At 48.8% G+C, this 23,928-nt stretch overlaps 1 protein-coding gene and 1 long non-coding RNA gene across 17 annotated transcripts in view; one reads left to right on the top strand and one right to left on the bottom strand.

The window, feature by feature from the left end:
- Positions 1–19,957, bottom strand: part of ILF3 (interleukin enhancer binding factor 3) — a 35,650-nt gene extending 15,693 nt beyond the window's left edge. For 8 of the 16 annotated variants that reach the window (XR_010153709.1, XR_010153713.1, XM_009434683.5 and 5 more), the window contains exons 1-4: positions 19,694–19,957; positions 3,561–3,653; positions 2,966–3,195; positions 2,634–2,811 (exon numbers count right to left, since the gene is read on the bottom strand). Coding sequence is in view for 11 of the 16 variants with exons in the window: in XM_009434683.5 (XP_009432958.1) it covers positions 2,634–2,811; positions 2,966–3,195; positions 3,561–3,563 (411 nt within the window). In the remaining 5 variants the exon portion in view is untranslated. Of the gene's footprint in view, positions 1–2,633; positions 2,812–2,965; positions 3,196–3,560; positions 3,654–4,369; positions 4,427–19,036; positions 19,405–19,693 lie in introns of those variants that run through there. The other 8 variants (XR_010153711.1, XM_009434685.4, XM_054674061.2 and 5 more) reach the window with 5 other exon arrangements.
- Positions 19,958–20,345: 388 nt separating this feature from the next.
- On the top strand, positions 20,346–22,326 carry LOC107969665 (uncharacterized). Its single transcript, XR_001711623.4, has 2 exons — positions 20,346–20,468; positions 20,681–22,326. It is a non-coding gene; the product is annotated as an uncharacterized LOC107969665 (long non-coding RNA).
- The last annotated feature ends 1,602 nt before the right edge of the window (positions 22,327–23,928 follow it).

Genomic DNA, 23,928 nt, shown 5'->3' with positions numbered 1-23,928 from the left:
GTTCGAGACCAGCCTGACCAACATGGAGAAAACCCATCTCTACGAAAAACACGAAAGTAGCTGGGCGTGGTGGGGCATGCCTCCAATCCCAGCTACTCAGGAGGCTGAGGCAGGAGAATCGCTTGAACCCGGGAGGCGGGGGTTGCAGTGAGCTGAGATCGCCCCACTGCACTCCAGCCTGGGCAACAACAGCGAAACTCTGTCCCGCCCCGACACCCCCCTCTGCCAAAAAATTACCACTATGGGCCGGACACAGTGGCTCACGCCTGTAATCCCAGAACTATTGGGAGGCAGAGACGGGCATAATACCTGAGGTCAGGAGTTCGAGACCAGACTGGCCAACATGGTCTCTACTAAAAATGCAAAAATTAGCTGGACATGGCAGTGGGCACCCATAATCCCAGCTACTCAGGAGGCTGAAGCAGGAGAATCACTTGAACCCAGGAGGCGGAGGCTGCAGTAAGCCAACATCGCACCACAGCACTCCAGCCTGGGTGACAGAGCAAGACTGTTTCAAAAAAGAAAAAGAATTACCTCTATGCTGATGTACCTTCACAAGAAAAAAAAAGAAAATTGTCACTAGAAAAATTTCACAGCTTCATCTCCAATAGCTCCGCAGAAGTATCTAATGCATTTACATTAGCTCCGTATTTTAATGCTGATCTTTGTCCTGAACCCAAAATCATCAGTCCCATGTGAAAGAACACAAATCTGCACTGTGAAAGTAAATCAGGTTTTTCTTTCTAAGGAATAAGATTCAAAGATTCAAAGGCTGTGGTGGCTCAGGCCTGTCATCAAGAGTTCAAGAACTGCCTAGGCAACATGGGAAAACCTCGTATCTACACACACACATACACACAGACAATACAAAAAATAGCTGGGTGTGGTAGCACACACCTGTAGTCCCAGCTACTTGGGAAGCTGAGGTGGGAGAAACACCTGAGCCAGGGAGACAGAGGTTGCAGTGACCCCAGATCAGGCCACTGCACTCCAGCCTGGATGACACAGCAAGACTCTGTCAAAGATTTATAGATGCTTGTACACTTCTTTTTTGCTTATCCTATAAATAAATTCAGGGGACTGTGTCCTGAGGAGGCAACAGCTGGCAGAGGTTCTGATGCCTCCAAACAGCCCAGCCGTGGGTCTTGGGATGCACTCCTCAGCTGCCCTGCAGCTCTGTCACATCATCTGTCCCACTTAGAGGAGGATGAAATAACACACATCAAGAGCACATCTGGCTGAGGGCCTGACTTTAGCAAACACTCAATAAACAGAGGCCATTATTTACGTAATACTTTCACAATGAAACAAATAAATGGTTTGTTTTTTTTAAAAAAAAAGATCTTTTAGCTCGGGGTGGTAGTACATGACTGTAGTCCTAGCTACTTAGGGGGCTGCAATGGGAGGATCACCTGAGCCCTGGAAGTGGAGGTTGCAGTGAACCATAATTGCGCAACCACACTCCAGCTTGGGCTACAGAGCGAAACCTTCCTCATCTTAAAAAAATAAAAACGGCCAGGCGCGGTGGCTCATGCTTGTAATCCCAGCACTTTGGGAGGCCGAGGTGGGCGGGTCATTTGAGGTCACGAGTTCAAGACCACTCTGGCCAACATGGCGAAACCCCATCTCTACTAAAAATATAAAAATTAGCTGGACGTAGTGGCATGTGCCTGTAATACCAGCTACTCGGGAGGCTAAGGCAGGAGAATCGCTTGAACTCAGGAGGCAGAGGTTGCAGTGAGCCGAGACTCCACCACTGCACTCCAGCCTGGGCAACAGAGTAAGACTCCATCTCAAAAAAAAAAAAAAAAAATTAAATTCTTTGTGGTGGCTCACACTTCTAATCCCAGCACTGTGGGAGGCTGGGGACAGGAAGACTGCTTGAGGGCAAGAGTTTGAATCCAGCCAGGGCAATATAGCAAGAACCCATCTCTATTTATAAAGTAAAAAATAAACATATAGAAAAGATTTTCAGCTGGGCGAGGTGGCTCATGCCTGTGATCCCAGCACTTTGGGAGGCTGAGGTGGATGAATCACCTGAGGTCAGGAGTTAAGAGGACAGCCTGACCAACATAGTGAAACCCTGTCTATACTAAAAATATAAAAATTAGCTGGGTGTAGTGGTGCATGCCTGTAATCCTAGCTACTTGGGAGTCTGAGGTAGGAAAATTGTCTACCTCAGAGGCAGAGGTTGCAGTGAGCTGAGATCGAGCCACTGCACTCTAGCCTGGGCAACAGAGCGAGACTCCATCCCAAAAGAAAAAAAAAATTCTTTACATTCAGCTTTGGATCCAATGGAAGAGATAACAACTCTGCTATCTATCTAGCCATCCATCCAATGGAGCCTAGACGTGAAGTTTATGCCCAATGACCTCGGGCTGGTGCAGCCTGGCACACAATAGGCACGGGGTCCTTATGACCCCTGCAGTCAGGTTCCACAGAATCTCAGTGGCTTGGTGGTGTCCTGGTTGTCACCTACTGAGAAGGCACACGCACAGCAAGTGCCAGGGCAAGTGTGGCATGTGCTTCTTGGAGCACAGCCTAGCAGGACACTTCTTCCTGGGCCCCACATCCTCAATCAGCACGCCTACCACCCCCCCACCCACCTACCCGGCAGTGGTGGCCACACTTACAGCAAGCTGGATGGCCAGGTTGTCGGCCACCTTGTCCAGGAGGGCGGTTGTGGGCTTCTCCTTACACAGCAGCACCAGCTCCAGATCCAAGTCCCCCTTGAGTAGGAGGCCCTTTGCCACCAGGCCCACCCGCATCACTCCCCGCAGGGTTCTGGTCATGTGCTCCGTCTTCTGTTCCCTGAGGGACAGACCAACACCCAGCTCAGTGAGGAATTCAGTCTGACCACAACCCAGAGGTCCCCAGAGAGGCTGGAGTTTCTTAGAAAACAGGTGCCAACCTCTACCCTGGCTACCCTACAAAAAAGAAAAGGACAACGGAAAACCTCACTTACCCGGCCCCTTCTTTACTGTCGTCCTCTGGGGGCACATCCATGTTATCGGACTCTGCCTGCTCGCTGCTACCCTTTTCCTGCTCGTCTATCCAGTCAGACACAGCTTTGAGCGCCCGCTCCGTGTGGGACACCATGTTCTGGACTGCCTCCAGCTCCTCTTGTGTTGGATAAACGGAAGAATGCTTTGCCATCACATGGCGGTCATCATTCACAAAAATTCGCATTGGACGCTAGGGATGTGAGAATTAAGTTAAAAATGATGTAAAGAGAGCAAGCAGCCCAACATTCATCTTTTAAGCTGCACAATTCAGAATGATGCTATATCACTCGTGTGTAAAAGCGAAGCCTGCAGGAGCACAACTGAAGAACCAAGGAGGGACGAGCAAACTGAAAAGCTGTTGTCTCTGGGCAGTGGGAGTAATGGGGCACTGACTTTGTTCCTACACTATCAGAATGGAATACAGAATAGATAATATTGCTTTATAATCCAAAAGGGCTAATAAAAATGGTAATGGAAGCAAATGCTTTGGAAAAGGCTACAAACATCTCTGTACATGAGTGAAGAAACAGTATCTGTGATCAAAAACAAACTTACCATTTTTACTTCTTCTGTAGTGTCTGGAAATCAAACTTTTGCTTATCTTTTCAAATTGTGATAGAGTTCCTTGGTGTTATCAATACTTCAACTCTATAAGATCAGAAAATCTTTTTAGTTTCATATAATTTATAGGAGGATTCATTTTAGCAGCTAGGTACACAGTAGCAAGAATGACATGTGTGCTGCCTCATGAAGGGCCTGTCAACACAGCAGGACACATCTTTATTTCCAAGTAACCACTGCTAAGCCAAGGCATTAACTATGTAACACCCTAAAAATGAAAACAGATGGTTTCTAGAAGCCAGAACTGACTTCAGGCCCACAAGCCACTCAAGATGGTATTTTACTTCTTTTATCTTCCTTTACATAAATATGCCCATTTTTACAAGTATGAAAATATTAACAGGTCTCCAAAAAACACTACAGGTAGAAATGTTCACATCATGCTAGGCACAGTGGCTCACGCCTGTAATCCTGCCACTTTGGGAGGCTGAGACGGGTGGATCACTTGAGGTCAGGAGTTCAAGACCAGCCTGGCCAACACTGTAAAACCCCATCTCTACTAAAAATACAAAAATTAGCCGGGCGCGGTGGGCGCCTGTAGTCCCGGCTACTCGGGAGGCTGAGGCACAAGTATCGCTTGAGCCCAGGAGGCGGAGGCTGCAGTGAGCAGAGATCACACCACTGCACTCCAGCATGGGTGACAGAGCAAGACTTCATCTCAAAAAAAAACAAACAAACAAAAAAGATGTTCACATCAAAATCTTGGTGCTTGGGGAAGGAAAAGAGAGGGAAGGAGCTCTGACCTCTGATGGTAATGAAGAGGTGGAAGGAAGAAAGACATATGACCAAGGGTCCCAAAAGGCTTCTGTAAAATGAAAAAGAAAGAACCTCCCGAAAAGTGAACATTTGAAATATCAGGTGGACGATGACAACCACATCACGTTCAACTCTGAAGAGGCTGAGACAACTGAAGTGCACGACAGAATCCTTCAGGACAAACGAAGCCATAATTACTATTTCGGTCTCAGTATCATGCCGACTCCAACCTACTCAATTCCCACTCTACACAAACAGTCTGGTCCATACTGAAATCTTCCAAATGAGTAAACAACCAAAAAACCCCATCAGCATAATACACACCAGATGAATCTACCCCCTACAGGCAACTGCCAGCCCCTTCCGACTAAACTAGCTACAAGCCAGCAGAGCAGGCTCAAACCTGAAAGGCCCAAGCATCAAGGATAAAGTCTGACATGCTGCCAAAACAAGAACTTCCCAAAATACCCAGGACTACCTAGCAAATCTAACTGCAAAATTTGAACATCCCAAGGTTAAACTTTAAAACCTAAGGGTGCTTGAGCGAGGTGGCTCACGCCTGTAATCCCAGCACTTTGGGAGGCCAAGGTGGGTGGATCACTTGAGGTCAGGAGTTCGAGACTAGCTTGGCTAACATGGAGAAACCGTATCTCTCCTAAAAATACAAAAATTAGACAGATGTGGTGGCGTACACCTGTCATTCCAGCTACTAGGGAGGCTGAGGCAGAACAGCGTGAACCCGGGAGGCAGAGGTTGCAGTGAGCTGAGATTGCGCCACTGCACTCCAGCGTGGCAAATAGAGTCTCCACCTCAAAATAAATAAATGAATAAATAAATAAAACCGGCCAGGTGCGGTGGCTCATGCCTGTAATCCCAGCACTTTGGGAGGCCAAGGCAGGCAGATCACGAGGTCAAGAAATCGAGACCATCCTGGCTAACACTGTGAAACCCCATCTTTACTAAAAATACAAAAAATTAGCCGGGTGTGGTGGCACATGCCTGTTGTCTCAGCTACTCAGGAGGCTGAGGCAGAAGAATCACTTGAACCCGGGAGGCAGAGGTTGCAGTGAGCTGAGATCGCGCCACTGCACTCCACCTTGGGTGACAGAGTGAGACTCCGTCTCAATAAATAAATAAATAAAACCTAGGGGTCGCCAGGCGCGGTGGCTCACGCCTGTAATCCCAACACTTAGGGAGGCCGAGGCAGAGGCATCACCTGAGGTCACGAGTTCAAGATCAGCCTGGCCAACATGGTGAAACCCTGTCTCTATTAAATATACAAAAAATGAGTCGGGTATGGTAGCACATGCTTGTAATCCTAGCTATTCAGGAGGCTGAGGCCTGAGAATTGCTTGAACCTGGGAGGCGGAGGTTACGGTGAGTCGAGATCACACCATTGCACTCCAGCCTGGGTGACAAGAGCAAAACTCTGTCTCATTTAAAACAAAACAAAACAAAAAACCCCTATGAGTCAAATGATGCCCCTGCAAAGCCCAGCAACAGGACATGGTGAGGTCAAAGGCTTCATGTCAGGGGAGGGATGCAGGAGGGAAGGAGTGTGAGGGGGCATGGGATGAAAAGGGCAGAAAGCCAGTCCCTGGGCTCAGTGGCTCAACATGCCTGAGACTCACACCATGGGGCAAGCCACTCGATCGATCGCCCAAGGAAAGCTTCTGCACAGACTTGGACCTGAAACCCCACTTGCCCAGCCACTAGCTTCCTTCTTGCATTAGCAACACGGAAGAGGCCCCTCTACTCTCGGCAGGACTAGGAAAATGAAACAAGTCAACCTACTTGAAGCATGCAGCACATATCACACAGACCTAACAATTGGTACTAGATCCTACTGTTGGAAAAAATCTGCCTTCCCAGGCTGCAATGAGGGCCAGGCGTGAGTGATGTGTGTGCAAAGGGCATCCTCTCCTCCATCACCCATGTCTCTTCACCGAGCCAGAGTCAAGCTCCACAGGGCCTTCTTTCGCCACTGATTCTGCCAAGCCTGTTCCCTTGGCTATGGTTTCCCTGGATAGTCGCAAGGACACTGGGAATCTTGTTCATGAAGTGAATCCTTATGAAGGAATTATAGTTACTTCAGTTAGGTGAATAATACTGTGGTTGTGCTGGAAAGAACCAACTTTAACTGTTCCACACATATTTAAGACAAATTTATGGCTGAAATTATATACCTGGTATTTGCTCTGAAGTATACCAGGGAGCAGAAAGTAGAGAAGGATGAGGCCGGGCGTGGTGGCTCACGCCTGTAATCCCAGCACTTTGGGAGGCCAAGGCGGGCGGATCACGAAGTCAGGAGATCGAGACCATCCTGGCTAACACGGTGAAACCTTGTCTCTACTAAAAATACAAAAAATTAGCCAGACATGGTGGTGGGTGCCTGTAGTCCCAGCTACTAGGGAAGCTGAGGCAGGAGAATGGCATGATCCCGGGAGGCAGAGCTTGCAGTGAGTGAGCCGAGATCGTGCCACTGCACTCCAGCCTGGGCGACAGAGCAAGACTCCGTCTCAAAAAAAAAAAAAAGGAAAGTAGAGAAGGATGAAACAAGACTGTAGAACACTGACAGCTGTTGAAGCTGGGTGATGGATACTGTAATTCTTTTGTGCATGTTTTAAAAATTCCAAAATAGATTTTTTGTTCTTAATTATTTGTAGAGATGGGTTGCCGTCATGTTGCGTGGGCTGGTCTCAAACTCCTGGGCTCAAGTGATCCTCCCACTTCAGTCTCCCAAAGTGCTGGGATTACAGGTGTGAGCCACGATGCAAAGCCAACACTTTTTGTTTTTTTGAGAGAGTCTTGCTCTGTCGCCCAGGCTGGAATGCAGTGGTGTGATCTCGGCTCACTGTAATCTCTGCCTGCCAGGTTCAGGCAATTCTCCTGTCTCAGCCTCCCTAGTAGCTGGGACTACAGGTGTGTGTCCCCACACCCGGCGAATTTTTGTATTTTTAGTAGGGACAGGGTTTCACTATGTTCACCAGGCTGGTCTTGAACTCCTCGACCTCCTTGAACTGGGGAGGTGGAGACTGCCATGAGCCGAGATTGCACCACTGAACTCCAGCCTACGTGACACAGCAAGAGAATGTCTCGAAATAAATAAATAAACAAAAATATAACAACAACAAAAACCTACTGAAAGAAGCTCCCGGGAGAAGTGGACCGTAATCTGCAGCAGGGGATATACCAAGTGAGCCTGGATCCTACCGGAGCGCCAGAAAGCAACAAAGCACTGGTGACTATAGCAGTCTTGTCCTGAGGACATCGGAGCTGACTTGTGAGGTGTCCCACTGGCTACATTTGGAACAAATTCAAAAAGAATCACGCTTCCACCTACATAAAGTTCTAGAATAAGCGAAACTAATCAGTGATGGGACAGCCTCTGGGGAACGGTGGTAGGGATCACATGGGAAGGGGCCCTCCCAAGCTTTCTGAGATGAAGGTTACATTCTCCCTCCTGACAAGAGTTGGGTATATGCAGTGGCCAGAATTCACTGACTGGTATACTAAAGATCTGCGCATTATTTAAAAAGAAAAAAGAGGCTGGGCATGGTGGCTCACCACGTTGGGAGCAGCACTTGTCAGGAGTTCAAGACCAGCCTGAGTGAATCTACAAAAAAAATTTTTAAAGAAAAAAATTTAAACCTAGCTGCAAATAAATACTAAATTCTTGTTAGTATGTAGAGAGAAGATTAGAACTTTCTGTTATTTAGTTGGAAATGCATCATAAAAATAAAGTGAGGCAGGAGCAGTGGCTCACGCCTGTTATCACAGCACTTTGGGAGGCCAAGGCACTTGAGCACAGTAGTTCGAGGCCAACTTGGGCAACATAATCAGACCTGGTCTCCAAAAAAATTTTTTTTAAATTAGCCAGGTAGGCTGGGCGCGGTGGCTCATGCCTAGAATCCCAGCACTTTGGGAGGCTGAGGCAGGTGGATCACCTGAGGTCGGGAGTTTGAGACCAGCCTGACCAACATGGCAAAACCCCGTCTCTATTAAAAATACAAAATTAGCTGGGCATTGGTGGCACGTGCCTGTAGTCCCAGCTACTCGGGAGGCTGAGGCAGGAGAATCGCTTGAACCCAGGAGGCGGAGGTTGCAGTGAGCCGAGATCAACACCATTGCACTCCAGCCTGGGCAACAAGAGCGAAACTCCATCTTAAAAAAAAGAAAAAAAAAATTAGCCAGGTATGGTGGCACCTGCCGTTAATTTCAGCTACTCAGGAGGCTGAGGGAGGAGGATCACTTGAGCCCAGGAGATGGAGGCTGCAGTAAGCCAAGACTGTGCTACTGCACTCCAGCCTGGGCAAAAAAAGTGTGTGAGACCCTGACCCCCGCCACCCCAAAAAAGAAGTGTAAATAAATATTAAATTCTAGTTAATAATATGTAGAGGGAAGACTTGCAACTTCCTGCTACTTAGTTTGAAATGCATCATCAAAATAAAGTGGCCAGGTGCAGTGGCTCACACCTGTAATACCAACACTTTGGGAGGCCAAAGGTGGGTGGATCACCTGAGGTCAGGAGTTCGAGACCAGCCTGACCAACATGGTGAAACCCTGTCTCTACTAAAAATACAAAAATTAGCTGGGCGTAGTGGAGTGCACCTGTAATCCCAGCTACCCAGGAGGCTAAGGCAGAAGAATCGTTGGAACCAGGGAGGCAGAGGCTGCAGTGAGCTGAGATCGCGCCATTGCACTCCAGCCTGGGCGACAGAGCAAGACTCTGTCTCAAAATATAAAAATAAAATAAAAAATAAAAATAAAATTAAAAAAATATATACATAAATATATATATATATATATATTTGGCCAGGCATAGTGGTTCACGCCTATAACCCCAACACTTTGGGAGGCTGAGACGCGAGGACTGCTTAAGCGCAGGAGTTTGAGATGGCACTGAGCTATGACTGTACCACTGCACTCCAGCCTGGGCAACAAAAGTGTAACCCTGTCTCTGATCAATAAAGTGAAAAGTGAAAAAAATTATAAGTGGATGGACAAATATGTGAAACACAAGCAGTTAAATGCCCACAGCAAAACCTAGGCTGTGCATACAGGTAGGTGTTCATTAAATTTTTCATTTTATTATTATTATATTTTGAAGTGCAGTTTAACTCTTGTTGCCCAGGCTGGAGTGCAACAGCACGATCTCGGTTCACTGCAACCTCTGCCTCCCAGGTTCAAGAGACTGTCCTGCCTCAGCCTCCCAAGTAGCTGGGATTACAGACATGCACCACCACACCTGGCTAATTTTTTTTTGTATTTTTAGTAGAGACGGGGTTTCATCACATTTGTCAGGCTGGTCTCGAACTCCTGACCTCAAGTGATCTGCCCGCCTCGGCCTCCCAAAGTGCTGGAATTACAAAGGCGTTGAGCCACTGCGCCCAGCTTAAACTTTTTTGTTATTATTTTTTTTGAAACGGACTCTCACTGTCTTGCCCAGGCTGGAGTGGAGTGGCGCGATCTCGGCTCACTGCAACCTCCGCCTCCCAGGTTCAAGTGATTCTCCTGCCTCAGCTTCCCGGATAGCTGGGATTACAGGCACCTACCACCATGCCAGGCTAACTTTTGTATTTTTAGTAGAGACAGGGGTTTCAACATGTTGGCCAGGCTGGTCTCAAACTCCTGACCTCAAATGATCTGCCCACCTCGGCCTCCCAAAGTGCTGGGATTACAGGCAGTGAGCCACTGCGCCCGGCCTAAGTGTTCACTAAAATTGTATCACCCTTTTTTCTATGTTTGAACATTTTCAAAAGATGTTACTAAAATAAAACAGATTCAACACATTAAATTTATATATATCCATAACTCCATACAGATACTTAAAAAAAAACTAATCTCCCACATTAGAGGTGTTTACATCCAAACTTCATAGTCTGAAAATTGTTAAAAGACTAAAGTTCACCCCCAGTTGATACAGACAATCTATTAAAAAAAGCCATGTGACACATTAGAGAGTTAGAGGTAGAAAATCACCCCACTATCAGGCGCAGTGGGCTCACACCTGTAATCCCAGCACTTTTGGAGGCTGAGGCTGGCGGATCACGAGGTCAGGAGATCGATACCATCCTGGCTAACACGTTGAAACCCCTCTCTACTAAAAATACAAAAAAATTGGACGGGAGCAGTGGCTCACACCTGTGATCCCAGCACTTTGGGAGGCTGAGGCGGGGGGATCACGAGGTCAGGGGTTCGAGACCAGCCTACCCACATGGTGAAACCCCACCTCTACCAAAAATACAAAAATTAGCTGGGCGTGGTGGCAGGCGTCTGTAATCCCAGCTACTCAGGAGGCTGAGGCAGGAGAATTGCTTGAACCCGGGAGGCGGAGGTTACAGTGAGCCGAGATCGCGCCACTGCACTCCAGCCCGGGCAACAGAGCGAGACTCCGTCTCAAAAAAAATACAAAAAAATTAGCCAGGCATGGTGGCAGGTGCCTGTAGTCCCAGCTACTCAGGGAGGCTGAGGCAGGAGAATGGCGTGAACCCAAGAGGCGGAGCCTGCAGTAAGCCGAGATCGCGCCACTGCACTGCAGTCTGGATGACAGAGAGAGACTCCATCTCGAAAAAAAGCCACCCCATCAACCACTGAAGCACTGAAGAACAAGGTATCATTCGGTCAAAATATCGCCCCACCCAAAATGCCTCAGAGGACACACACACGCCCCCAACACACCTGTCTTCAGCAAATGCCCTACATGTGGCTTTCCATCTGCTTTCTTCACTGTTCAAAATGAGAAACGTGGGTGTGCCCTTGCTATAACGACTGCCTCACTTCATCTTCCTCTGCTCCCCAAGGCAGACCCTTGAAAAGACCCCTGAAGGGCCTCGCTGGCCTCCAGCTTGCTCTGACCACCACAACTGGCCAGCATGCAGTCCGTTACATGCCTGGGTCCTCCTCCCTTAGACCAGGCAACAGCACAATGCTTTCTGACTCAGGTGGACACAATGAATAAGAGCAGTAATTATCTGAACTAAAACAAATGTTTAAAAACTAGAGTTATCGCTCCTTTTCAGGGCAACAAATCCATTTCTCTCTATGAGCCCAAGACCAATTTGACATCCAAGCCAGCTTCTTGGAATTTGTCTCACTAACTGATCCAGCAGTCTTCAGGGTGAGCAGAAACTTCCCTTTCAAGAGGATTTTTAGTGAGGCACACTGCTGGCAAGAAGCCTACAGCACCCACCCACACACAACACTCCGCTGCCCCTACTAATCTAACTTTAAACGAAAGCTGCGAAACGATGAACAATGCTGCTCTTGCAACCACATTTATTCAAACCTGGCACCAGCAAAGCCTATTCTTACAATTTTTATGATTCAATCCTGGGCACCAGCAACATGCAGCTTCTCTGAAACAAACCCAAGGCAGGATCAAGTGGTAAATGAAGTATTGGGATTTTAAACATGACTTCTTGGTGGTTTGGGATGGTTTAACACACAGGGATTCATTTTTCTTTTGTTACTGAATCCAGCCCACCCACAACATGCAGTTACAGAAGCTTCAACCACAAAACATTATGTTTGTGGTGCAATGGCCATCTTTCTGACCTCTCACTAATTACACTACGAGGTTCATGGCACTTGTTGGAAAAGAAACATGCCCAAGTTAGTTCAGCATGAGTGGATGAACAGATGTTTGTGGAATGGACAGGTACAGTGGCAACACCCTCACAGGTATGGCCCCACCTGTCTTCGGGGTATTTCATCAGTCTTACAGCCTTCCCAGCAACTCTAGGGAATGGTCCTGAAGTGGATATTCACTTGAGAGAGACCAAATTAGGCTCTGAAATTCACACAGACTCAACCCACCTCCTGGTTTCCTGACCTCTGGAGCTGGCCCATCCTGGGCTGTGAGCTGAAATGATACACTTGAGCTAGGAGTCTTGGTGACTCCTTGAACTTTGACAGAGTCACGCCATCAAGGGCACATTGAAAATTATTCTTAGAAAGCAACCGGCCGGGCGCAGTGGCTCCCACCTGTAATCCCACCACTTTGGGAGGCTGAGGCGGGTGGATCACCTGAGGTTGGGAGTTCCAGACCGGCCTGACCAACTTGGAGAAACTCCATCTCTACTAAAAACACAAAATTAGCCCGGTGTGGTGGTGCATGCCTGTAATCCCAGCTCCTCGGGAGGCTGAGGCAGGAGAATCGCTTGAACCCGCGAGATGGAGGTTGCAGTGAGCCGAGATCGCGCCACTGCACTCCAGCCTGGGCAACAAGAGCAAAACTCCGTCTCAAAAAAAAAAAAAAAAAAAAAAAAAAGCAAGCAACCTAGCGAGGCAATGCCAGTCTAAAATCTTGCTATCAATGCCATTCTGAAATATTTAAAAATGTGAAGTCCAGTGCAATGGTTCATGGTTCAGACTGCAACAGTATTATTATATCAAAGAGCCTTTTTTTTTTCTTTTTGAGACAGAGTCTTGCTCTGTCACCCAGGCTGGAGTGCAGTGGCGTGATCTCAGCTCAACTGCAACTTCCGCCTCCTGGGTTCAAGCAATTCTTCTGCCTCACTCTACTGAGTAACTGGGATTACAGCCACAGACCACCATTCCTGGCTAATTTTTGTATTTTTAGTACAGACGGGATTTCACCATGTTGGCCAGGATGGTCTCGAACTCCTGACCTCAAGTGATCCGCCAGCCTCGGCCTCCCAAAGTGCTGGGATTATAGGCGTGAACCACGGCGCCCAGCCAGAAATAAAGATTTTAGTAAATATTTTCAACTTAAAGGACTGTCCTTTATTTTATTCCTATAGTTTTGGTGATAAAGACAATCTTGCTAATTATGAAAAATGGAAATGGTGAATGATCACTAATTTAAAGATATTTTCCTTGACAAAATAAAAAGTTGGCAAATACAGCCGGGCATGGTGGCTCACACCTGTAATCCCAGCACTTTGGGAGGCCAGGGCAGGCAGATCACGAGGTCAGGAGTTCAACATCAGCCTGGCCAACATGGCAAAACCCTATCTCCACTAAAAATGCAAAAATTAGCCGGGTGTGGGGGCGGACGCCTGTAATCCCAGCTACTCAGGAAGCTGAGGCGGGAGAATCGCTTGAACCCAGGAGGCGGAGGCTGCAGTGAGCCGAGAGCGCACCACTGCACTCTAGCCTAGGCGACAGAGCAAGACTCCATCTCATTAAAAAAAAGTTGGCAAATACAAGTTGTTCCTCAAACGTTTCTGGAGACCCGGGACTCCAGGCTCACTAGTGTTGTGGAGTGCCCACAGTCCTAGAGTCAGAAGCCTGGAATTTGCCCCTGGGCTCTCCAACCTGGCAGCTTTGGGACCTACAGCAAATCACTTACCTTTCTGGTGGTGGGTGAAAAATGAGGATGAAAATACCACCTGCCTCAGGCTGCAGACAGCAAGGATTAAAGGTGGCACTATGGGGAAATGTTTTGTGAACTATAATACTACAAATGCAATGTATGAAGAGGATTAAATTGGGTACAGTTGTGAATGCCTGTAGTACCAGCTACTCGGGAGACCGAGGCAGGAAGATTCGTTGAGCCCAGAAGTTCAAGACCGGCCTGGACAACATAGTGAGAGCCAGTCCTTAGGAAAAAAAAAAGAAAAACATTAACTGCTCTTGGATGAACCAACAGAAATGCTTTAAAATCTGCCACCATAGAAAAACATTCAACATGACTTCAAGTGGGAATTATCAAACCCTCTTTCCAGCATGCTCTCAGGCAGCAGGGGGGCAAGGGAAGCATGGTTGAGAGATCCTCCCATATCTGGGTGGAGGCAGAAGCAATCCTTCCCCATGTATTCCCAGAGCGAAGCCTTGGATTATTTTTTTTAAACTTAGTATACAGTTCAATGTTTACTTCTCCCAGAACTGTATTTTTCCAGTTAAGATTTTTTTAAAAAAAGACCATCTCTCACATGGACATTAAATACTAACATCCAAACATGTTAACTGTTTAGTAAAACCTTTTTACTTTGAAATAACTGCAGGTCAGGTATGGTGGCTTATGCCTGTAATCCCAACACTTTGAGAGGCCGAGGCGGGCAAATCACTTGAGTGACGCCAGTTCAAGATAGCCCTAGCCAACACGGCGAAAACTCAGTCTCTATTAAAAATACAAAAATTGGCCGGGCACGGCGGCTCACGCCTGTAATCCCAGCACTTTCGGAGGCCGAGACGGGCGGATCACAAGGTCAAGAGATCGAGACCATCCTGGCTAATATGGTGAAACCCCGTCTCTACTAAAAATACAAAAAAATTAGCCGGGCGTAGTGGCGGGTGCCTGTAGTCCCAGCTACTTGGGAGGCAGAGGCAGGAGAATGGCGTGAACCCAGGAGGCGGAGCTTGCAGTGAGCCGTGCCACTGCACTCTAGCCTGGGCGACTGAGCGAGACTCATCTCAAAAAAAAAAAAAAAAAAAAAAATTAGAACCGGCGTTGTGACTCACACCTGTAATTCCTGCACTTTGGGAGACTGAGGCAGCAGATCACTTGAGGTCAGGTATTCGAGACTAGCCCGGGCAAAATGGTGAAACCTCATCTCTACTAAAAATACAAAAAATTAGCTGGGCGTGACGGCAGGTGCCTGTAATTCCAGCTACTTGGGAGGCTGAGGCAAGAGAAATGAGGCAAGAGAAACACTTGAACCCAGGAGGCGGAGGTTGCAGTAAGCCGAGACCGTGCCACTGCACTCCAGCCTAGGTGACACTGTGAGACTCCATCTCAAAAAAAAAAAAAAAAAAAACACTCTGATATGAGAAACTAGTTTTATAGGCAAGCAGCAGAAAAGAAAGTGGCCTGGAAGACTTACTCATCTCCAAGACCTTTTATCTTTATCTAAGTAAGACCTTAACCTTCAGCTTCAAACAAAATCCTCGAAAACATAAGGACAGCTGTTGGGCATGTTCAGTGAAAATTATGTACTTCACACTGCAAAGTAGAACTTTTTTTTTTTTTTTTTTTTTGAGACAGAATCTTGCTGTCGCCCAGGCTGGAGTACAGTGGCACAATCTCTGCTCACTGCAAGCTCCGCTTCCCGGGTTCACGCCATTCTCCTGCCTCAGCCTCCTCAGCAGCTGGGATTGCAGGCACCCGCCACCACGCCCGGCTAATTTTTTTGTATTTTTTAAGAGAGACGGGGTTTCACCGGGTTAGCCAGGATGGTCTCGATCTCCTGACCTTGTGATCCGCCCGCCTCGGCCTCCCAAAGTTCTGGGATTACAGGCCTGAGCCACCGCGCCTGGCCAGAACTTCTTACTATCACTTAAAATTATAAAAATAATTTGGAGCAAATTTGCATACTGTAATACATTCAACTTTATGACTAAATGATACATGGTGATCACGCATTCCACAAGAGAATGGCCCTCAGACAGTAAACATATTTTTGTCTTAAAATTAGTGCCACTGGGCAAGGCGGCTCATATCTGTAATCCCAGCACTTTGAGAGGCTGCAGGAGGATCACTTGAGCCTAGGAATTTGAGACCAGCCTGGGCAACATAGTTTAAGACCCCATCTCTACAAAAAAATAAAATCAGATTAAAAATTTAAAAAAAAACTAGTAGCTACATTTTCAATTTCTTCACTACGTAAACATTTAATGAGAAGAGAAAAAAGGTAAATTCTGGCCAGAAGCGAGGGCTCACTCCAGTAATTCCAGCTTTTTGGGAGGCCAAGGTGGGCAGATTGCTTGAGCCTAAGAGTTCTGAGGCCAGCCTGGGCAACGTGGAAAGACCCTGTCTCTACAAAAAATTCAAAAAATTAGCTGGGTGTGGTGACATGTGCCTGTGGTTCCAGCTACTTGGGAGGCTGAGGTGGGAGGATTGCTTCTTGAGCCTCGGAGACAGAGGCTGCAGTGAGCGGAGATCACGCGACTGCACTCCAGCCTGGGTGACAGAGTGAGACCCTGTCTCAAAAAAAAAAAATTAAATTAAATTTTAACTGGACATCACTTTTACACGATGCCTAAATACAGCTGATGCTAAATGTATCTGAATTTTTTCAGACGAAGTCTTGCTCCATCACACAGGCTGGAGTGCAGCGGCACGACCTCAGCTCACTGCAACCTCCGCCTCCTACGTACAAGCGATTCGCTGCCTCAGCCTCCCGAATAGCTGGGACTGCAGGTGTGTGCCACCGTACCTGGCTAATTTTGTATTTTTTTTTTTTTTTAGTAGATACGGGGTTTCACCATGCTGGTCAGGCTGGTCTCGAACTCCTGACGTCGTGATCCGCCCACCTCAGCCTTCCAAAGTGCTGGGATTACAGGCGTGAGCCACCGCACCCGGCCACCAATTGCTATTCATAATGGAATCACCCGTGAAGTGTTCTCATGGAAAAGTTTCACAAGGATTTATAACAGATCATAAATATCATAAAAATTTCTTAAAAATCAGCACCGATGAGGCCCCCTAACCACCACCTACCTGCCTACTCTACTTTCACAACCATTTCAACAGCAGCTTACTATGTATAATAATACAGATCGGCAATCTACTTGTTTCAGATAGAACGGACAAATGCTTCAGCAGGAAACTAAAGTTTGCCTCGTGCCTCCCAGGCCCCAAATCTCTACTCATTCATTGTGTGAAGATGACACTCAAACCACTATCTGCCTCAGATTCCAAACTTCCTGATGGAAACAAGTCAAATCTTTCTCTGCCAGGACTTTGTTAAGATAAAAAGCATCCAATAAATAGAACCTAGAAGGCTGGGCATGGTGGCTCACGCCTGTAATCCCACCACTCTGGGAGACCGAGGCCGGTGGATCACCTGAGGTTCGGAGTTCGAGACCAGCCTGACCAACATGGAGAAGCCCCCATCTCTAGTAAAAATGCAAAATTAGCTAGGTGTAGTGGAGCATGCCTGTAATTCCAGCTACTCGGGAGGCTGAGGCAGGAGAATCGCTTGAACTCGGGAGGTGGAGGTTGCGGTGAGCCAAGATCGCGCCATTGCACTCCAGCCTGGGCAACAACAGCTAAACTCTAACTCAAAAACAAAACAAAACAAAACAAAAAACCCCTAGAAAATCCTAGTTCCTGCAAAGGTTTAATAAAAGCAAGATTCAAATATAAGGTCACAATTTCCTGGGCCATAAATGCTAATACTAAATGTTAACACTTACACATCTTTCAAAACTGCACAAGGTGAATTAACTTGCTGACAAAATGTAGCAGGATGACAAGTCCAAGAGGTATAAATAAGGGAAGGGATCACTCCTCTGGGGCCATGAAAGGTAATCAAAAGAAACCGAGAAAGGGTGAAAGCAGTCCCTAAGAGAAGAGGCCCCAGCCCAAAGAAAACGACTAAAGGCTTTTCCAAGAATAGAAGACTTCTAACCCCCACATCTTGCTAAAGCCTAAAGGGTAATCTACTGTCTACCCAAAGGAAAGGGACTTACAGAAGGCTTCTTGCCCATCACTGACTCTACCTGTCCCCTACCTGGAGGCCTTAACCAGGGAGCACCGTATGTATCTGTGTGATCAAAATATTAGCAGCTGTCCTTTGTCAACGTGGTATTTAACATGAAGAATTTAGGAAAAAATAACAAACAGACTTAGATTCCTCATGCTCAGGAATATGGGCCTTCAAGACCCTGAAAATACTAGAAGGAGCCAAAGGAATTTTTGCCTAGAGGCACCAAACAAGTTCAATCAGAAAAACCACAAACAATTAGGCACCTCTCAGCTCCAGGAAGAGGCGGCTAAGCTCCAGGGAGATAGGGAGAGTGATAAATAGCGCCCAGTGGCGGCAAGGCCAAGCCTGGCAGTCATTGCTAGCCTCCAATCTGAACTAAAGAATATTCCAAACAACACTGGGGCCTGCAGACTCCATTCACAAATCCCAGAGACCAAGAGCCACCCACATAAGCAAGGGGCCCCGGCACCACGGAACAGGGAGAGGAGCACCTGCCAATGTCCTGCGGCCTCCTCCTGCTTTCCAGTTGTGAATGAGGCCCTGGTTCCCACACTTCATTCACAGTCTGGGCGGCTACTGTAACTACATCCCACGAGACCACACACAACGCATCACGCACAAGGGACAGTGGCAGCACTCTGAGCAATCCATGGAGATTCCCATCCACAAATACCTGAGGAAAAGAGAGCTTAAAGTCCTAAATTTGAATCCTAACTTCGGATGGCACCTCGCGATTCCATGTGGACCACAAATATGCCATCACATCACTCATTTTAGAGAGAACAAAATCTTGAAAGAGATTCAGCATCAGTGAATTACCGGAGTCCAGAAAAAGAAACCACTGAAACTGACGCTTCGTTGCTGATCCATGTCACCTAAGCAGCAACTGGCAAACAATGTTGGAAATGTGGAGAAGAGATCCCTCATTCTCCTCAAATTTGGCCACTGAACTGGGGGAGGAGCATGCAGACCGCCGTACACCCCAAATAATTCATCCAGGCGGTGAATTAACTGGGGCAGAACCTCATGAGTAACCTCGAGAATCTCAATCGTTCAACTACTTGAGAAAATAAAGGTAGAAAGGGGTTTTAAGCATCCACGTTTCGGGGCCCAAGCTTGCACCCAAGTAGATTGCCGTTCTAGGGAAGGCAAATACTAACAATCTGGAAAAACATTCAACAACGAAAACAAACGAACTAAAGAAAAAGCTGAAACCCTCCCAAGTTTGGACCCTGATCTGAGAGAGGCCTGGCTGACCAGAGATTTGGAAACCCGACGAACCCACAAAGGCTTCCTCAGCAATCCGCGTGGGAAGGGGCTTCCAAGGAGGGGTCCGGCTCTCCGCGCCCTGTGAGGACAAAGGAGGCGACGTTTCCCGCCTCGGGAACCTGGGACTCTCCTGGAATCGGGGGCGGGACCGGGACAAAGAGGAGGAGGGGGTAGGGAAGGAGTGAGGAAGGGGGGTCGCCCCGCCGCGGAGCTCGGGACCCGAGGGGGTGTGTGCTCCAAGCACGTGCGCGCGTCCCCAGGACCCCGCAACAGACAAAAGCCCAGCCGCGGGGAGGCGGCAGCCGGGGGCCCGGTGCGCGCGCACCCCCCGCGCGTGGCGCCGCCGCCGGCCGAGGGGCCGCGTGCGGGGGGGAGCGGCTGCGCGCGCACCGAGTCCTCGCCGCCGCCGCAGCCGCCATTTTGTTTCCTCCGCACAATGGAGGAGAGTTAACGGCCGAGCGCGGGAGCGAGGCCGGCAAGGGAGGAACGGGCCAGGCGCCGGGATGAGGGAACCGGGCGGAGGCGGCGAGCGCGGGATCCCTCCAGCCTTGTCACCGCGAACCCTCAGTGGGGATCTCACTGAGGGCGGGCGGGGGGAGGGGCAGAGGCGGGAGCGGGCCCGGCCGCCGCCACATTGACGCTTACCTTGTCGGCGTCCCCTTCTTCGACCGCAGCCGCCGCCGCCGCCGCCCTCCTGCCACAGCCCGCCGGGGTCTGCCCCCAAAAGCCACGCGGTGCGCGCCGGGCTGCTGGGTCCAACTGCAATGGCGAGAAGAGGAGGAGGAGGAGTCCGGACCGGGGGCGAGCGGGCGGGCGGGCAGGCGCGCGCCGGGGAGGTGCGGGAACACGTGACCGGCTGAAGCCCCGCCCCCTTTGACGCCGCGTTGCGCCTCGACGCAGGCCCAACCCAAATGGGAGGGAGGGGCGAAAAGAGATAAGGGGGGGCTGAGGGGGTGGGCGTGAGTTGTCACGTGGTGCAAGCGGGCGTGTTTGCGTGCGTAGTCACGTGACTTCGGCACCTTTCCCTCCGCTTTCGATAGGTTGCTCCATCATGTGACAATGGCGAATTTCGCGGTTTCCTTCGCCATCTGACAACAACTTTTGGCGCCTTCCCTTTGCCGTACTGGGAGTCCTCCATCACGTGACGAGGGCACGCTCTGGTTTTCGCTAAGGCGTTTTTTGAGCGGCCATTACCACGTGATGCAAGGCAAGCGTCAGAGGCGGAGCCTCCCTACGGCTGCGACATTTTGCGCCTGCGCGGCCGCCATCTTACGCCCGTCGCCCTGAGTACGTTAGCGGAAATGGCTCTGAGAGGCTTTGACGCATGTGTACCTTTTTAGTGGCGGTATCTCGGCCGGGGATTTTCGGGCTCCAGTGGAGGTGGCTATGCTCACCCCATCTCCCTTGAGAGGCACAGAAGGTTAGAGATGTGTGCGAGGAACGGCCAGGTCCAGCGTCTCCTCGTTGCTGCCCCTTGAGCCCGGGACCGGCGCCAATGTGCGCCCGGGTTCTTGCGTTCTTTTGTCCCGCAGACCTGCCTTGGTGTGGCGTCCCCCTGGGCCGTAGCTTCCGAAGGCTGCAGCCGACCTGGTCGGGGTCCTCTAGCCCGCCTTCCCCTTCCCCCATTGACAGATGGAGAAACTGAGGCCCAGGCCAAAAAATATCTCACTAGAGGGCTCACCGCCATTTCCTGGAAAAGTTGGGGCTGGGACTCAACGGACGCTCGTCCAGCTGCAGCGCGGAGCTCCGAAATAAAGGCGCCCGTGACCGAGTGCTTTGTCCTTACAAGCGTGGTGTTCTTGAATGCTTCCAGGCGCCTTATGAGGCCCCCGATGTACAATCTGTGCTTAACTAAACCCCACTCTCTTCCAGGGTCAGGTTGGCCATCCGCAGGCGTAGTTGCTAGGAAGGTTGGACAGATGCCCGCCTGTTGATTCAGACGTTCCCAGGATTTGGAGCAAGAAGAGCAAGGAAGGCCAGGCGCGGTGGCTCACGCCTGTAATCCCAGCACTTTGGGAGGCCGAGGCGGGCGGATCACGAGGTCAGGAGTTCGAGACCAGCCTGGCCAGCATGGTGAAACCCCGTCTCTACTAAAAATACAAAAGAAAATTAGCCGGGTGTGGTGGCACATGCCTGTAGTCCCACCTACTTGGGAGGCTGAGGCAGGAGAATTGTTTGACCTGGCAGGCGGAGGTTGCAGTGAGCCGAGATTGCGCCACTGCACTCCAGTCTGGGCGACAGAGCGAGACTCCGTCTCAGAAAAAAAAAGAGCAAGGAGGTGTTGAAAATGGGTTTCCTGGCTGGGCGCGGTGGCTCACGCTTGTAATCCCAGCACTTTGGGAAGCTGAGGTGGGCGGATCACTTGAGGTCAGGAGTTTGAGACCAGCCTGGCCAACATGGTGAAACACCGTCTCCACTAAAAATAGAAAAATTAACTGGGTGTGGTGGAGGGCGCCTGTAATCCCAGCTAATCAGGAAGCTGAGACAGGAGGATCGCTTGAACCCAGGAGGCGGAGGTTGCAGTGAGCCGAGATTGCTCCATTGCACTCCAGCCTGGGCGATAGAGTGAGACTCAGCCTCAAAAAAAAAAAAAAAGAATTCGCCAGGTGTGCGCCTATAATCCCAGCTACTCAGGAGGCAGAGGCACAAGAATGGCTTGAATCACTTGAACCTGGGAGGCAGAGGTTACAGTGAGCCGAGATGGCACCACTGCACTCCAGCCTGGGCGACAGAGCGAGACTCCGACTTCCCGTCTCAAAAAAAAAAAAAAAAAAAAAAAAAAAGTGTAAAGATGTGATTATGTGTCAAGGGGTAAGGGTTAAAAAGAAAACAAGAACAAGTTTTCCTCTGCTTAGCCAGCTCACTTCAAGGACAGTTATAAGATAACACTGTCTGAAAAGTCGAGGCCAAAGGAATGGGCTCCAGACAGCCTCCTCCAGAGCAAAGTTGAAAAGAAAAATTCTTTTACTGTCTCTCCTTTTCTGAACCATTAAATATGACTATGTTTGCCAATGGTTGTATTTAGTAAGGTTTGTAGACTCTGTTTTTCTTTTGACACAGCTGCAAGGCCAACAGCTGTGCAAAGCCACAAGTTATGCTAAGTCAGCAGTTATGCTATAGATTACATGACCTGTGACTGTATCATTAACTGCTTTTGTTTTGCTTCTGTAAGTTTGCCTATAAAAACCACACTCAGTCTTTGTTCAATGGTCAGCTTTTCAGATACAAATCCACTGAGCAGGTGTACATCTAAATAAATCCTCCTGTTTCCCGTGTCAGTCTCTCTGGTCCTTTGTTTCCTGCAACAATTACAGAAATGAGTGCCTAGCAGGGCATGGTGGCTCACGCCTGTAATCCCCACACTTTGAGAGGCCGAGGCTGGAGGATCCCTTAAGCCCAGGAGTTTGAGGCCAGCTTGAGCAACATGGCAAAACCCAGTCTCTACAAAAATTAGCTGAGCGTGATGGCCTGTGTCCATAGTTCCATCTACTTGGGAGGAGTAGGTGGGAGGATCACTTGAGCTGTGGAGGTCCAGGCTGCACTGAGCCGTGATGGTGTCACTGCACTTTTCAGCCTGGATGGCACAGCTAGACCGTCTCAAAAAAGAAATGAGTGCATGCTGTACCCTCTGCTTTTCTATTTTATTTACATTTTACTGTGGATTTTTAATAGGTAGCATAGTCACATGATACGTCAAATGTGCCAAAGACGCCGGGCGTGGTGACTCACGCCTGTAATTCCAGCACTTTGGGAGGCTGAGGTGGGCGGATCACGAGATCAGGAGATCAAGACCATCCTGGCTAACACAGTGAAACCCCGTCTCTACTAAAAATACAAAAAAAAAAAATAGCCGGGCGTGGTGGTGGGCATCTGTAGTCTCAGGGACTCGGGAGGCTGAGGCAGGAGGATGGCATGAACTCGGGAGGCAGAGGTTGCAGTGAGCCGAGATCGTGCCATTGCACTCCAGTCTGGGCGACAGAGTGAGACTCCATCTCAAAAAAAAAAAAAAAAGTGCCAAAGACATGAGAGCACAAAGTCTTCTTCAGACATCCAGTTCCCTCCCTCTTAGCAGCCATTGTACAGTTTTTTTTTGTTTTGTTTTTTGTTTTTTGAAACGGAGTCTTGCTCTGTCTCCCAGGCTGGAGTGCAGTGGCACGATCTTGGCTCACTGCAAGCTCCGCCTCCTGGGTTCACGCCATTCTCCTGCCTCAGCCTCCCGAGTAGCTGAGACTACAGGCGCCCGCCACCACGCCCGGCTAATGTTTTGTATTTTTAGTAGAGACTGGGTTTCACCGGGTGAGTCAGGATGGTCTCCATCTCCTGACCTCGTGATCCACCCGCCTCGGCCTCCCAAAGTGCTAGGATTATAGGCGTGAGCCACCGCGACCAGCCATTGTACAGTTTTTTGTTTAACTACAGTAGAGTTTTATTTTCAGAGATGCATAATCATATTCTTGTTTTTCACATAAATTGATAAGTTATTCTGTACCAGGCTTTTTAATTTCATTTCCTATGCCTCAGATCTGTCTCACAAATAGAGCTGGAAATTGAAGAAAGGTTTGGTAAGATGATTGGGGCATGCACTAAGATAAAATTGGTTAAAATGCCAGGGCATGGTGGAACACACCTGTAGTCCCAGCTACTCAGGAGGCTGAGGTGGGAGGATCATTTGAGCCCAGGAGGTTGAGGCTGCAGTGAACTGAGATTGGGCCACTGCTCTCTAGCCTAGGCAACAGAAGCCCTGTCACAAAAAAACAAAAACAAAACCAAAAAATTGGTTAAAGCTTTAAATTGTTGAAGGTCACTGTGATAAGGAATGTTAATAACAAAGCCTAGACTGGCTTTTTTTGGGAATAGGTCAGTTTTAGTGACTTGCTTGA

This window comes from Pan troglodytes, chromosome 20, assembly GCF_028858775.2.
Source record: "Pan troglodytes isolate AG18354 chromosome 20, NHGRI_mPanTro3-v2.0_pri, whole genome shotgun sequence".
NCBI classification, from domain to species: domain Eukaryota; kingdom Metazoa; phylum Chordata; class Mammalia; order Primates; family Hominidae; genus Pan; species Pan troglodytes.
Note: the sequence above shows the minus strand (reverse complement) of the source record. Positions and strands in the feature narration are given on the sequence as shown.